Genomic DNA, 16360 nt, shown 5'->3' with positions numbered 1-16360 from the left:
CAGGAATCACTTCCTCTCCTGTGTCTTTGGGCCTGGGACTGTTCTGAGGAATTGTGCTATCCCTCATGGTTTCTCTACAACCTGACCACATCTTTGTAAATAATCTCGTTATTAAACCTTGCACAACTTAACCTAATTGAGTGTGCTGATACACATCAACTGGAAAAAAAAAAAAAAAGGTTGCATTTTCAAGATAGGTACATGGGGGTTCATGGTTTGTCCTGCAGCACCCATTAAAGTGGATGCACCCTGCAGTCTGTAAACTGATAGAATAACTCTGGTATGAAGCTGAGGATGCCCTAGTAGCTACTTTTTAATCATCCAGGCCCTGGGATAAACATCTAGGTATGTTCTAGAGAATTCTAGGCTGCCTGCTTCTCTGGTGTTATTAGGAGTACCTTTCTGAGTCTTGTGTAATATGTAGAAGCAATTTAGGAATAGATCTGTTTACAGAGAGGACCTTCAGCCTAGAAGGTTGACTTTTGGCTTTAATCGACTTTAATTACATTTTTTTTTTCTTCCTATGACTCATTAGCCTTTGAAGTAAAAATTTTCCCCATCCGCTTTTAGATTTGGAGATTTTTTTTAAAGCATTTGATATTTTACACAGTTTGCTGTTTATGAGGACTCATATGGCAAGGCTGTGGGGTTTGGACACCACACAGATCAGCCTGATTTGGTTACAGATTATAAAAATAATAGAGCTAATCCATGGTACTTCCTATAGGCAATGCACTAGTATAAGTGTATAACAAATGTTATGAATGGATTTATCCCTCCACATAATCCTACGGGGTAGACTAGTATTATTATCCCCCATTTGCAGATGGGGAAACTGAGACATAGGGAGGTTAAGGAACTGGCTCAAAGTTCCATAGCTGGTAAATGGTAGAGCTGGGATCCAAACGGTGTAGCTGAGAGACTATCTCTGGAGTTCATATCCTTGGCCCTTAAGTTTTCCTAAGTATTCTTAGGAAACTACTGGGGCTGTATCAGCTGATTCCATGGGACTCTAGACCAGGAAGACCTACTAAGTTGTAATCTTCAGGTTTTTTTTTAAAACATTTACTTTTTCTGCTTTCAGGGAGCACTTGCTAGCAACAATTAGAATTCAGGGATTCCTTTGCTCCCTGCTCTGTACATGTTCTAGATCAATCTCACTTTTCTGAGCATGCCTTTCCCTCTGAATTTTTTTTGTTGTTCTCAGCAATGACTTTCCCATATTTCCCTGGATTTTGCTCCTGTCTTTTATTCCGCAAATGACTGCTTGGTCGCTGTATGTGCTAGGTGCTTTGCGAGGCACTGAGGCTACAGAAATGAATGTGATAGCCTTTATCCTTCAGGGTATTTAGGATATTTAGTGGGGGCTGAGGTGACAGACATGTAAGCAAGCATGCTGGGAGGGGTGCAGGATGCCCACAGGGTGGCCCGGAGGAGGTCCACAGCATCTCGTCTGACATGAGGAATGTGTTGAGCAGATACGATAGGTGCTTTGTTGTTCACTTGGTGCCAGGAATATGGGAGGCTGTGGAATACACGGGTGTGAGTTGCTGCCTTAGCACCATTTACTTATGGTTTTCTGGCCTCCTGCTCACCTGGACTGTTTACCTTCTCTGACTCTTTTCCTTTCTTGTGTCTCTTGTGTGCTTTTAGGTGTCTCAAAGCCAGCTGCTATTCTGGTGTGCCTTTCGGGGATGAATGGCAGCACACTCTGGTCAAGTCCCCTCCCTGAGGAGGCCCGGGATATTACATGTTTGGATCTGATGCCAGGAAGCATGGCTGAAACCATCTGCCTTGTGACAGGGACACACAAGATGTTCAGCGCATTCAATGCGACATCAGGTAAAGATCATTCCACGAAAGTCTCTGTGCCAGTGAGCCATAATCTCGGATCAGAACGGTCTCATAGGGAAGGGACCTTTCCGCTCTCACATGGTGGGAAGTCTGATTTTACTCCTTTGGAAGGTGGATTGAAGGTAAACAGAGAAAGGGGTTGACTAGGTTGAGTAATAGATCATGGTCAAACCTGTTTGGTGATAGGATGGGGCTAAACTGAGTTACCCAAACAGAAACTACCCTGAGGCTTCTGGTTTCTAAGCAGTCCTCCTCCTCTATACAAGAGACAGCTTTGGCTGCGCTTTCTGTCTTCATATTTGATGTAGATGGGGTCCAGGTGGAAACCTGGCCATTAACCACTTAAACAAGGGTCAGGGAAGAAACTGAGGCTTGTTGATGCATCTTGATTTGGCCTTTTAACTTCTTACTGTATTTAGACGTCCATGGCATAAGGAATGAGAAAGAATCAAATATAATGAAGGCCCCGTGCAAAACTATAAGTATACTGCTTGTTAATGCTTTGGACTTGACCGAAGCTGAATGCATAGCAACCTTCCCAGTTTTAGAGGTTGGAGTTTGGTAGCAGCGTAATTCTGAGTGAAAAAAAACTTAAATGTGAGTGAACTCCAGAACTGAAGTCATTTTGGAAAAACCTCCTGCAATTTCCCTGCTCGTGTGAACACGTGGTAGGAGAGAGAGTTGGTCTGGTTGGCTGCCCGTAGACGGTTCCTTAATAGTTGTAATAATCTCTAACAGATCAATTCCTCTGCCCCAGACAAATGGGCTCCTCTTTCTTGGAGAGACTTCAGCACCTCCATTTTATCTAAAAAACCTAGGTGTGACGTTACCACATGGGTTTATTAGTCAGACACTTGAGGATTCAGCTCACACTCCCTGCTCCCTTCGTCCCCAGTAAGATTAAAACTAAAAGAAAAGATAGGGATCTGCTATCTGTCGTTTGTCCACTGAGTTTCTGTTTTCTGACCCAGGAGCACTGCATCTGCCTTTTCTAGAGGCCAAAAGCTGTCATTGTGATCAGCCTATTTGTCCCCCCCCCTCCCCCCAGGGAAAGCCATTTGGACTTTAAACCCAAACTACTTATCTAATGGTACCCTGGCTGCCCCAGGGGTGGTGCTGCCGGACTTGGATGAAGATGGCGTTAGAGATCTTGTTGTGCTGGCCATTGGGGAATTGCAGGTATGCTCTACATTAAATGGTCTCCGTTTCTTGTAGGACGTGCTTCAACTTCAGTCAGTTCCTAGTATTGGTATTATAAATGCTGCTTGAAACCTTTTTACAAGGGCTTATATTTAAGAAAATTCTCTCTGGGAGATTTAATGAATAAACTGCCATCATGAACTCATTTTCCCGGCAGTCTCATTACGTTCCCATTGATTGTGGCATGGTGGAGCTTCGGAGCCAGAGAGCTCTGTGTTTACATTCCTGATCCACTGTGGCTCTGTAGCCTCGGGCAAGCCATGGACCGTCTCCAAGATAGAACATGGGAATGTTCTACCTACGTACAGGGTTGTTGTGAAAGTTGGAGCTCACATATTTGAAGTGCCTAAAATAGTGCCTGTTTTTTACCGTGTGGGTGTATTGTTAGTTATAGTATATATACTTAACCTTTATATAAAACAATAAGACAGTTCGTCAAATATATATAGGAAACATCATACATTGAATAATAACAACAATGCCCTAAGAAAGAATAGTTGTAACACAGTCTATGACAATACAGACTTTGAGTCCAGTACACTCGTCCTTAAATTATGCGCCTTGATTCTGCTTTGCTGGAGCTCCAGTGTACTAGAACTAGTTATTCTGTGCACAGATAAAATAATAGTAGTTTTCCTTCCTAAATCACAGGAAAGAATACATTGATGACCAGATTTATCTCCATTTTAAGTTTTTACTCCTTACACTTTTCTTCGAGCTTGTGTCAAAGTTCCTTTAAGACTTTTTCTCAGGGTGCCTGGGTGGCTCAGATGGTTAAGTGTCTGCCTTTGGCTCAGGTCATGATCCCAGGGTCCTGGGATCGAGTCCCGCATCAGGCTCCCTGCTCGATGCAGAGCCTGCTTCTCCCTCTCCCTCAGCCACTCCCTCTGCTTGTGCTCTTCTGTCTGTCTCTCTGTCAAATAAATAAAATCTTTAAAAAAAAAAAACTTTTTCTCAGACTTCCTATGTGACTTTGCCAGGAATTTTGCTTGTGGTTGAAAGAATTGAACAATCAGCAAATAATATTTGTGGAAAAATGTGGATATAGATCATTTTGCTTTATTTGATAGGTTATTTTAATTTTAAGAGACCTTGTGTTTGTTGTTGTGATTTTTGTAATGCATATACATAGAGTAGAGTTACAAAATCTGCAAGTAAAATGATTTCGAACAGAATGAAATCTATCAGTATTTTATGGTTTTCTGCCAGGAGCACCATAAACAAACTGAAAGTGCTTCCCCAATCACAAGTTTTGAGGTGCACTGCTTTAGTACATCTGGTGATACTTTGTAAGATGAAAACAAAGAAGTAAGGTAAATTTCTGAGGGCTAGTTAGTTTGATGGGTGCTTTCTGTTAGTTTTCCTTCCACTAGCAAGTTGGTCTCAAAGTAGATTGAACCAAAAACTCAATTATTTACATAATCTTTTTTTATCCCAGTCATTGTGAATAAAGAGACCAGGGTCTAGGGAAAATTTCAGTAACTGTGTCCATCAGGGAGTGATTATCTGAAGGTCCCAAAGTGGAAAGGATGGGGAGTTTCTTTTTAATGGTTTAATGAGGTATGGTTAGCAGAGGCATGGCAAGAAATCGAACAAGTTTATATATCCTGAGCAAGTTTAAAAATCTTGGCCTTCATACCCTATTTGGCTTCTTCTTAGCCAGTGGTGGTTGCCAGGCTGGAGGTTCAGGCTTTTAGGGGCCCTCCACAGTGAGGTAGCCTCTATTAGAGGAACTGGCTTCTTGCCTACTCCTACTCTGTGGTTTTTTTTGGTCCTAACCAAACAGCAGAAAAAGTGTACTGTCCAACTTGCCTCACAGAATTTACTTACTTACACACAGTGTAGAGATATGAATAGTCTCCATTCTGTCTGAAAAGTGATAGTACTAGAAAAATCTTAGAGAAGCAATGGGTTTAGACTAGTAGCCTCACCTTTATACTGACCTCTTTTGACCTCTAATGCCAGCAACAAAGAACCTGGGGAACCTGAGCTCTGGTTTACTCTAAGCTACAGTATGGAAGGCTCTCTCTTCTTAAGGAATGGAACATATTAGGTCTATGATTTAGAGTGATTGCATTCTTAGATCTGGGTTTAGAGTGAGGTACGCTTGGGACATAGGAACTAATGGTTTGGGGTTAGAGGAACTGATCTGGCCTAGAACATTAGTGGGAAGGGACCTCAAAAGCCATGTGGTTGACCCTCTCACACCATGTTATAATCTCTGATACAGTATTCCAGACACATTGGATTCTCCTTGAGTCCTCAGGCTAATGGGAATATCACTGATTTGTAAGATAGTTCATTTCATTTTTGGTCAGGTCTAGAAAATTCTGTCATGTTGGTGAGAATTCTGCTTTCTCATAGCTTCGACTCACTATTCCAGCTTCAGCTACTTTGAATGAACCTAATCCTCTTTCTACATAAAAGCCCATTAGCCTTAGCCTCATCCCACTAAGCCTGCTACTCCCAAGGCTAAATACCCCCAATTTCTTATACTGTCCCCCATGCAACATGAAATCTAGATCCCTCTCTTTCTTGCTTTCTTTCCCTTTGCACTCCATTTTATCCATATCTCTTTTGAAATGTTGTACCTGTATCTGAAAACAGTATTCTATTTGTGATATAACCAGTTATATCAATGTAAGGAAGTTGTTACTTTTTTTGATACAGGCTTTATATTTCTACTAATGCAGCCGAAGATTGTGATAGCCTTTCTGAGATTTAGTTTTTTTTTGTAATCAGTTAAAGCACCCACCCCTTTTAATTAATCAATTAATTAATGGCCCCATTTCTTCTTTCAGATTTTGACTCATCTTCCAAGCCTAAGACTTCTTTGAATTTCGAGTTTGTCATACAGCGTATTAGCTATCCCTTTCAGCTTTGTGATAAGCTTGAGATAAGCTATTCATTCAAGTCTTTGATAAGAGTGATTAGTAGGAATGGGACAATATAGCAGGGTGTTGTGACATTGACTCACTCTGGGTACACTGAAAACCGTCTCTTTTTATCTTGTCCAAAAGAATTCATGATGCTAAACTTTGTTAAAAGCTTTAATGAAGTCAGGCTATCACTACGATTCTTGTTATTTCCCAACTGGTGACTCTTTTCCTAAAAGAAAACACTCTAGAGCAGGGCTTGGCAAACTGTGACCTGTAGGCCAAATTTGGCCCCCTGCTTGTTTTTGTAAATAAAGTTTTATTGGAGCATAGTCAGTGCCTATTCATTTATTATTATCCATGGTTGCTTTCATGCCATGGCGGTTGACTAGTTGCTTCAGAAATCATCTGGCTTACAAAACCTACAATGTTTACCATTTGACTCTTCATAGGACAGGTTTGCTGATTTCTGCTTGAGAGTAAGGTTGATAGCAGCCAGGCAGGCTAGGCATGTAATGTTATGATGGGAGAGGCTACCTGCATTGATTTTAGTGGGGACCAAATATTACTGGGGATTTCTGGGTATGAGAGTAGAGACCGGGAGTCAGCTGTCCTGTAGTTAACACTGGGCTAGAATTCTGTGCCTCAGAAGACTGTTCATCAAGCAACAACTGTGCTTCAGAGAAACTGCCTAGGCTACCATAAAGATGGTTTTTGCATATATCTACCAAGGGAATGGGAACGATGGCTTCATTTTCTTGCTTCCAGGGGAAAAAAGTGAAGCAGGTTTGGCTTTGTGCCTTCTAACTTTGGGAAGTGTTTCTGAACCCTTAGCTAAACAGAAAGCAGTGACTTTTGGAGAAACTACTTGGTTAGGAAACAATAGGGCATCTACTGACTCCGTTTTTTCACTTCTTCAGCCAGATCTGTGCTTTCTGCTCGTGTCTGGCCAGACAGGGAGTCCCGTGGGCCGACCCGTGAAGTACAACATCGTGGGAGTGGGGGATCTGATTGGTCCTCAGGTTTATGTCACCACAAATGGGGCTGTCTACATCCTGTTTGGCTTTGGTAAGAAGCAAAGCTAGTTTTGCTGCCATTCCCCATCTGTGTGTGTGGTAGGCCTCCTTTTTGAGACAGAGTGAAAGCTCGGGAATTGCTGACCCCAGCCCTTTTGCCACCTCCTGTCCCAGGGGCCTCTCGGTCTCCCCTACCGATGGCTGGTTATTAACTCTGCTTTCCCCGGCTGCCTTCTCCAAAGAGAATACTCTTTGTCTAGCATTTCCTTCATCCCTTACCCACTCTGTGTTTGACCAGTCTGGGTGGGCTCTGTGAGACGCATCTTTTTTTTTTTTTAAAGATTTTTATCTAGGGACGCCTGGGTGGCTCAGTCGGTTAAGCGGCTGCCTTCGGCCCAGGTCATGATCCCAGGGTCCTGGGATCGAGTCCCACATTGGGCTCCTTGCTTAGCAGGGAGCCTGCTTCTCCCTCTCTCCCTCTGCTTGTGCTCTGTGAAATAAATAAAATCTTAAAAAAAAAAAAAAAGATTTTATCTCTTAATTTGACACAGAGAGAGTACAAGCAGGGGGAGCCTCGGAGAGGGAGAAGCAGGCTCCCCACTGAGCAGGGAGCCCGATGTGGGGCTCGATCCCAGAACCCTGGGATCATGACCTGAGCCAAAGGCAGACGCTTAACTGACTGAGCGACCCAGGGGCCCCTGTGAGACCCATCTGATCAGGCTCTGTGTCTCTCGCTCAGATCCTCACCCTGGGAGAGTTCTAGTAAATTCAGCTTCTCAGTGTTGGTTCTTCCTGTGGTGCTAGGAAATATCCAAGCTGTCGCCCTGCGGGACATTTTTGTTCAGGCCCAAAATCGAGACAGCTTACCACCTTCTCTGCAGATAGAAGAGCCAGAATGGGAGAAACGAAGATCCATCAACCTGTCTGAGCTCATTGACATTTACAGGTAGGGCAGATGTCTGACCTTGTCACAGTTCAGTCTCCTGAGATCTCACGAGCTATGGAGTCTCCACGTTTGAATTGGGCCAGTGAATAAGGGGGCAGAGGTTTGGGGGGAAACAGTGCTAGCCTTAATATACCATCTTCCTATCTGGTGAGTTAGAGACGTTCTTTTCCTGGTAACATAAGGTGCTGATGGCTATGTGTTGGTGATCATGATTTGTGATCACTCTGCACATAGACTGCAAAGAAGGATATTTATTGCAAAGAAGGATATTTGTTTAGTGTTCTGAGTCAGAGCGGGGCAGGCTGAGATGGGGAGACCTTCAGGCAGGGAGAGAGATTTATGTAAAAAAACCTGCCTGTAAAACTGAAGTATCTGCCCTGCTTTTTTTCTGTGTTTTTCTCCTAGTTGAAGAATCATTTTGGCAGGAGCAAGGCTAGCATCCATGAAATCTTATTTTTTATTCTTGTTTATTTCTTAATCAAAAGCATGTCGTTCGTCACATGCAGTGGATTTTACCCATTTAACCCCAGGCCTGGGTAGTGATTGTCTTCATTCTCTTCTGTCAGAAATTTCAGATCATTTTCTAGCGTTTTCTCAGGCAGTATCACATTGTTTCAGTGAATTGGGCAGGTGTTAAATCGAATGGTCCCAGTTGTCCAGAAAAAGAAATAATTCGATGCAGTGTAGACCATGAGTTGCTGTGCAAGCTTAGTGACAGTCTCAGGCCTCCTTTCCAGGTCTCCGTCTGCCTTCCCTGCCATTATCCTTGGCTCTGTTACCTTCCCCAGAGTATCCAGCGTGAGAGATCTGGCTCTGCAGCCCTTCCCCTGGGAGTTCCTTTTGAACTTGCATGAATTTTCTAGGGATTCTTGCTTTCTAAAATGAGATTCAACTGGAACGACAGAGTGCTCCCCTCAATAAGATAATGGCGGAAGGTGAATACAAGAGTATATAGAAACACATACCCCGAGAGAAAGAGCCCCAACTTGTGGGTCCGGAATCTCATCCAAGCTGGAGACTAACCACTGGGTCTTGTTTAATTCAGCGATGGTGTTGAGCTACTCCAGATGGTGAAGGCACCTGATTCCAACAGCAGCAACCTCCTGATTACAACCAGACAAGGCCTCATCCTGCTTCGGGGGCAAAATCTTACACCTTCCTGGACACTGAGCCTGCAAGGCCTGCACAGGTTTGCTGTGTGCCCCTCCTATGGGTTGCTCTTTTGATCTGCTTTCCCACGTTTAAAAATTGCCCAGAACAATTGCCTGATCTCTGGGGTGGTGCTGGAGAGGGAGAAAGAAGTCATTGTTTTCCTCTCCTTCTGCTTCACTACTGATCACTTACTTTGTTCTCCTTTGCAGCCAGCCTACTTCTGGGTATTTCACTGATGATCAGACCTTAGACTTCCTTCTCCAGATACAAGATGGAGTTGGGATGAAAAAGGTAAAACTTTGGGACTCAAATCTATTAAAACATCTAGAAAGTGTATTTGTTGTGTCTAGCCATATACGCTAGGCACTGTGAGAAATAAGAACCTGAAATATGGTCCCTTCCTTCAGAGAACTCAAAGTCCAGCTGTTGGATAAAATGAAAACTCACAGGTTAGTGCTAGAATCTGTAGCATTGGAAGCTTTTCCAGCTTCCATGTACGTGAATTCCCTCTTCTGAATTCTTAACTTAAAGTTTGGCACTAGGAACCTTCTGAAGTCTCTTGGTGGGGAAAGGTAGGCATAAATAAACTTAGTACTTCAGTACGTATCTTCCTAAGATTTCAGAGAAGGCGGGATATCTGGGGTGGCTGGATTGTTATGGAAGATTTAACAAAGGAGGGAAAGATGATGAGCAGGACCTCAAAAGTTATGAGGAGGGGTTCCTGTTGGGTCAGGAACACCGACACCAGAATGCCCAGAGACAATAGTATGGCATGTTCTAGGGACACTGAATAGGTCTTTCTGATTTTACATGAGGTTGCATATTGTGAAGATATAATGATTGGTTAGGCAGTTTTCATCATTTTTTTAAAGATTTATTTATTTTAGAGAGAGAGAGCGTGCGCGTTCACGCACGAGCAGGGGGAGGGGTAGAGGGAGAGGGGGCAGAGACTCTCAAGCACACTCCGTGCCCAGTGAGGAGCTGATGCAGGGCTTGATCTCACCACCCTGAGATCATGACCTGAGCCGAAATCAAGAGTTGGGATCTGATCCCAGGACCCTGAGCTGAGGGCAGATGCTTAACCAACTGAGCCACCCAGGTGTCCCTAAATTTTCTTATGTATTTGTTTTATTTTATTTTTAAAAGATTTTATTTATTTGTCAGAGAGAGAGCAAACAAGCAGGGGGAGAGGCAGGCAGAGGGAGAAGCAGACTCCCCACTGAACAGGTAGCCCAATGCGGGACTTGATCCCAGGACCGTGGGATCATGACCTGAGCCAAAGGCAGACGCTTAACCGACTGAGCCACCCAGGCATCCCTAAAATTTCTTTTTTATAATTAACCTAGCTTTTTGGTTTATCTTCACTATAAAATATGTATTTATATTATTGCATCCTGTTCTCTGGGAGCCAACTCAACACTTAATCATTGCCTCTAATGTCTGCCAAGTCCTGTGCCAGATGCACAGATGATGTCTCTGGAGACATAGCATTAATGAAGACAAGGCCCCGGTCTCGTATAGTTCGTAGTCACTGGGGTGCCCGTATGCATACACAGCTCTGCCAGGTCTTGGTGAGTGCTGTAATGGAGGTCCGCACAAGGCCACGGGGCATGGGGAGCAGATATAGTGAAGGGAGTCAAAGAGGTGCTTCATGTTGGCTGTGGGCTAGATGTTCACATCATGAAAGCAGAGAAGTGGTTTGCTGGGTCCGTGTATAAGGAGAGGCTGAGGGGCATTTCTGCCAGGGAGATCCAAGATCCAAGTGAGCTCAGCTGATGGGAGGCCCTGAAAAGCAGGGCTGCAGCATTTAGGTGATGTTTTGGAGGCAGTAGGGTTGTTTGGTCATGAGCGGAGGACAGAGCTGATGATAAAGGCCTCACTTCAGGGAGAGTCTTCCAGCAGTGCTGGGTAGGAAAGAAGCAATGTCTGATTGTGTTTCAAAAGAATTTCAGGTAGAGATTGGAATTTTCATTGGCATTCCCAGCAGGATTAAGGGAGAAGGGTATACATATATGTATAGCTTCATTAAGAGATGAGATGCTGAGGGTTTGGACCTGGAATTTAATCCTGGCTCCACTGCTTATCGGTGGCCTTGGGCAAATTACATAATCTCACCTAACTGCAGATTCTATGTCTGTAAAGTGGGGGTGATAATATTACCTGTCTTCATAGGGTTATTATGACAGTTAAATAATGTGTGTGACTGGATACAGTTTTTTAGTGTGGTGTCTCAAGACTTTTCTCTCAAACTACCAAAGGGAATCTTGAACAGCTGGCTTCGGGGAGTCTGTCTCTCCAGGTCTGAGCGTGGACACAGAAGGGCCGGACCGAGGGGCTGGAAGAGTAGGGAAGTGGTTGTTGACAGGGGTGCAGGCCTTCTACTTACCCAAGAACAGACACCGAGGAGAGGGGCCGTAAAGACAGGGGCTGGGGGTGGGCAGGGAGTTCCTTGTGGATTTGGGCCAAGGAGAGGCTCTAAAACGACGAGGTGCGAGGTATTTGGGGGTGAAAAGGAGATAGAAGTGTGGCCAGAGTGTATGAGCTCAGTCCCCTTCATTATCCTGTGAGAGATGCTACAGAGGAATGTATATTCTCTTAGTTTATTTATTTGCCTGTCTCAATGCGCTCTTTTGAATTTGAGACCAGCCTGGGGCTGAGCCCCGTGTGTGTGACACCCAGGAGTCGAACCCATAAAGCCTGTAGCACAGCGCCTCTCACAGGCATCCACTCAGTCGCCGTCCCCTCATCCCCTCGGTGGGCGCTGTGGTCGTGGGAGGGAGGGAGCGGGCAGGAGGCACTGCTGCGGGCCTCTCGTTACAGCGCCTCCCCTCCAAAGGGCTGCTCTCTCTGGAGGAGGACTGCCGCTGACACCGAACAGTCTTGAGTTCCATCCTGTCCCCGAGCCGCCATTCCGTCATCTGCAGAATGAGAGGAGGATTGGTTGCTTTATACTGTCCCCGTCCCACTCAAGGATTTAGCAGACCTTTAAACTCTACTAAATGGGGACAAGGGCTGCAGAAAACCAGGTCTGGTCCCTCATCGCTGTTTAATGCTCTCTGCATGCCCAGTTTGTTCACATGTAGTAAGCTCAACCTGTTAATATATGTGGTTTTTCATTCTTTTGTGTGTTTTCTTGACCTGCTTCCTTTTTATTAAGAGAGCGAGTGGGGGGAGGGGCAGAAGGAGAGGGAGCAGGGGGAGAGGCAGAAGGAGAGGGAGAGACAGACTCTTGAGCAGGCTCCGTGCCTGGTGCAGAGCCCGCCATCTCACAACCCTGAGATCAAGACCTGAGGCGAAATCAGGAGCGGTTGCTGAACGACTGGGCCCCCCAGGCGTCCCAGCCTGCTGCCTTTCTGAAGGTGGGCTGTACTCACTGTCTTCTCTCTTGCAGATGATGGTGGTGGATGGGGACTCAGGCTCCATTACCTGGAGTTACAGTGCTCCCTGTCACATGAAAGAGACGCCAACCACCTCAGCAGTTACTTCGGACCAGAAGTCTGTCTTCCTCTTCTGGGCTGAAGGGATGTCAGCTGCATCTCCCAGTTCTGTGAGTGAGCCTGGCGGGCGTGGGGTGGGGGTCGTTTTGTCACTTGGTGAGACGACAGCCGCTCTGCGGGGCTGCCTGGGTCTGGAGGGGTTAGTGGAGAAGCCACGCTTCCAAGTGGGTGTGGGTACAGCACAGCAGCACCCGAGAGCGCAAGGCTGGAACCTGCTTCCTCCTGAGCTTCGCTTGCCCTGGCCTTGCCTTTCAGCCAAGCACTGTGAAAGCTGACAGCAGCCCCTGGCGACAGCCGCCAACACTGGGAGGCAAGATGAAGCATAAGTCCTCTCAAGACGCTAGGTCCAAATTTCCAGATGATTCACATGTGCTATAGTCAAAGAGAAGTAACTGTGACTCATCTGGAATGGGCAGAGGAGGTTTCATGGTGGGTGAGGCTGGGCTTCGAGGTGAATAAACTGAGTCTGCAGAAGCGGGGTGGGGCAGGGATGGCCAGGCAGCTGGAGAGGACGATGACGGGGCTGAGGTTGAGGGTTCACCTGGGGGAATAATAGGAGAGAAGGTCCGATGCCCAGAAGGCAGATTTTCTAAAGTCTTAAATGCTATCCTGCAGTATTTTAATGGGGTTGATGAGGCAGGGTACCACCCAGAATAGGTGCCTGGGAGTTTTCGGTAAGATCCACCCTGAGTTGGTTCAATGAAACCTATCTTTTTTTAAAGATTTTATTTATTTATTTGAGATAGAGAGCGAGCAGACGAGAAAGAGAGGGAGAGCGCACAAGAGGGGGGAGGGGCAGAGGGAGAGGGAGAAGGAGAAGCAGGCTCCCCACAGAGCAGGGGGCCCGATGTGGGACTCAATCCCAGGATCCCTGAGCTTAAGGCAGACGCTTAACCGACTGAGCCACCCAGGTGCCCCTCAGTGAAACCTATCTTGACCAGCACCTGCTCTGTGCCAGGCACTGCGTTCTCTGTAGGGACCTAAGGATAGACTGGAAACAGTGCTGGTGCTCTAGCGGAGAAGGCAGATGGTCCCTGGATGCTGGGGGGACCCGGAAGGATGAAGAATCCTGAATTCATCGACCGTGCACCCTTGGACAAGCCACCTAACTTTTCTGAGCCCCGTGCTCTTTATCCATCGATGGAGATGCTAATATATTCCCTCATTTTGAGGATCAGATTTTCTCAAAATCTCAATTATAGTCCTAACTCTGCCCTGCCCTAACATGTGCCCACGGATAGTTTACCTGACATGTTAACTTCTGGTTTCCTCACTTAATAAAATGAGGGGATTAGAAGAGGTGACTCTCCAATGTAAGTATCTGTAAATCACCACAAAACAAAGGCATGTTACAGATGCTGTAATTGAAGCACAAATACGAAGTTTAGGTGGAAGCACAAAGGGAGGGGTACTTTGTCGGGGGCAATGGGGGAGCTTTTCGTAAAAGGGGCAGCATTCAGGTGTGGGATCTAAGGACAAGGGTTGTTCTCACGCGTGGGAATGGGCTCCAGAGAATGGTTAGACAGTCTCAGGGGGAAGTAGGGTTGGCAGAGGTCAGACAGATCAGAGGTTACAGTCAGGCATTCCTGAAGCTCGGCCGGGCAGGTGAATAATGGAAGAGGCTGGAAAAGGCAGATTTGGGTTAAATGGTGCAAGGCCTTGGCTTTCAGGCTAAGGAGTTTGGCTCCATTCCCTGGGCAGTGAGGAGGGAGTTTGGCTCTTTGCTTCTCATGTGGACAGAGTCCGAGGTCAGTCCTGTCAGGTCTGGGATCCTGAGGGTACGGGGAAAATGCCCTCTTGTGCTTCGTGGCACGTGGTGGGAGTGTGGCTACAAGCGTCCCCCTGTGTTTCTCCTCACTTCGTGGACTTCTTATGCTAAGAGAGTGGGATTCCCGTTTCCTCCACTAGTGGGGTCCAGGATGGCCCCGGGGTGGGGGAGGTACTCGGGGAGCTCGGTGGAGGAGTCACTTACTAACCCGTGCGTGGCTGGGCTGCACGCATGTGTGAGAGCCGAACGTCCTCCCTGCACCGGGGTCAGGCTGGTGAAGGCAGTTCCAGTGGGTATTTCTTCTGCTGTTGGGACTCTGGAGACTGCCACTTGGAATTGGAATTTTTGTTGTATAATTAATGATTTGCTTCTGTCTGGACAGTTTTCTGTTTGTTTCAGGAACTGAGAAGATTTTTGTGATTTTAGCTTGATACTTGCAATTGGCTTTCATATCCAGTGAGAGATGTCTTTTCATGAATGCATTTTGTGTCCATGAAGCCCCACCACGAAGCAAGAGATGACCCAGTGTTCTGATACTCCCACAGGCAGAAGGCTTGGATCCCACCCCCTACCCACCCAGGGCATGCACATTTCCATTCTTTTTTTCTTCTCATAAGGGAGAAAGCGTTTTCTACCCTAGTGGTTTGAAGAAGTTAGTGATTAGTCTGTTTTGAGCGCTCTGAAATATGTCTCTTGTATATGGGAGTTTCTCTCAAACGCATGCTTGTAGTTGGGGTCAGGTCATAGGATCTGAGAGGAATGAGTAATCACCACGGTCTCCTCTGCCCTTTTCATCGGAGGCCTGTCACATGTGGGAACGCAGAGTTACCTACGTTCTTCCCTCTTGCTTCTCATTGTCAGGATGTCATCCCAGGAACTGGGCCACCCAGCCTTCACCACCTTTACCTCCTGCATCCAGCATTCCCCTCTATCCTTTTGGATCTGGCCAACGCCACGGGCATGGTGACGGCTTCCGAGGGTGAGTCCCAGTGACAGTAGGGGCTCCGTACGGATGGGGGGAGAAGGTGTGCTGGCTGTGTGTGAGCATACCCTTGTCTCACCGAGGGAGGGACGTGTGCCTTCGAACAACAGCCGGGGGTGCGAACGTTGAGCCCCTCCCGTGCGTCCTGCAGAATCCTCTGACCGGATCTGAGCAAGTTGTTTTTCAATATTAGCATAAAACATTATTCAGTGAGCATTGAATAGTGGTAATTAGGAATTGAGACCCTTTTTATTACAACACCCGTGTTAAGGATAAGGCACAGTAAGTGCTGGCGAGGCCGATAGCCTCTGTGACCGTGTACGGACAGTCTGGGAAGTCTCAGAAGTTCTAGTCCGCTGTGCTTGCTTTTCTGCCCTGTTGTCACCACAGTTGACATATCCTCGTTTCCTGATTTGGGGCTTTCTCAGAAACAGCTTCAGAAAAGGAAAGGTCTAAAGACCGAGGGGAATGTGCTGCTTGGCCAGCATCCTGTCATTCCCCACTGTGCACACGCTGTCTAGCTTGGTGCCAGGCATTTATTAGGAGCTCAATAAACTTCGTGTCTGAATTAATGAGGAGTAAATGAATGAATGAAGCTAGTTGCTGAGTCAAGCCACTCTCCTGTTAGTAGAAATTTTCTGTCCTCGTTAATTGCTCTTGTTTTTGTCCTTCCTCAGTTGGAATTAACGACCTCTGGAAAGATGCCTTTTATGTTACCAGGACAACGGGGCCAAGCTCTGAAGGCCATCCAGCAGCCCTGGTGGTCAGCAAGCTTAGTCTACGGTGGGCGCTGATGGAAGGCCAGGTGGTGCAGCTCGAGGACACCACCCCCAAAATCGGCCGTGGGGAGCTGCGAAGATTCCTCTCTAGGATAAAGTTTGTTGATCCTCCCCACCAGGTGAATCTTTTCTGAAAGATATATTTGATTACTACTATAGGTTTGGGGCAAAGGCTACCAACCCCAGCTTTGTTCTCTAGAGAGCAGCGGGGAGTAGGAGCCTTTTTGATTAGCTGGGTGTCAAGAACCAGTTGTTCAAGAGCAGCTCTATTTTCTTAGGGTGCTTTATGA

At 46.2% G+C, this 16360-nt stretch overlaps 1 protein-coding gene across 2 annotated transcripts in view; it reads left to right on the top strand.

The window, feature by feature from the left end:
* Positions 1–16360, top strand: part of FAM234B (family with sequence similarity 234 member B) — a 34695-nt gene that overhangs the window by 15411 nt on the left and 2924 nt on the right. The window contains exons 4-12 of one of the 2 annotated variants that reach the window (XM_045873829.2): positions 1654–1842; positions 2903–3033; positions 6851–6998; positions 7751–7892; positions 8938–9081; positions 9254–9335; positions 12436–12591; positions 15171–15288; positions 15969–16189. In XM_045873829.2, coding sequence (XP_045729785.1) covers positions 1654–1842; positions 2903–3033; positions 6851–6998; positions 7751–7892; positions 8938–9081; positions 9254–9335; positions 12436–12591; positions 15171–15288; positions 15969–16189 — 1331 coding nt within the window. The remainder of the gene's footprint in view (positions 1–1653; positions 1843–2902; positions 3034–6850; positions 6999–7750; positions 7893–8937; positions 9082–9253; positions 9336–12435; positions 12592–15170; positions 15289–15968; positions 16190–16360) is intronic. The other variant, XM_064591541.1, reaches the window with a different exon arrangement.

This window comes from Mirounga angustirostris, unplaced genomic scaffold (assembly GCF_029215605.1).
Source record: "Mirounga angustirostris isolate CCGP_5_RB_7025 unplaced genomic scaffold, mMirAng1.0.hap1 SCAF_5, whole genome shotgun sequence".
Lineage (NCBI taxonomy): Eukaryota > Metazoa > Chordata > Mammalia > Carnivora > Phocidae > Mirounga > Mirounga angustirostris.
This window is presented reverse-complemented; position numbering and strand designations above follow the sequence as displayed.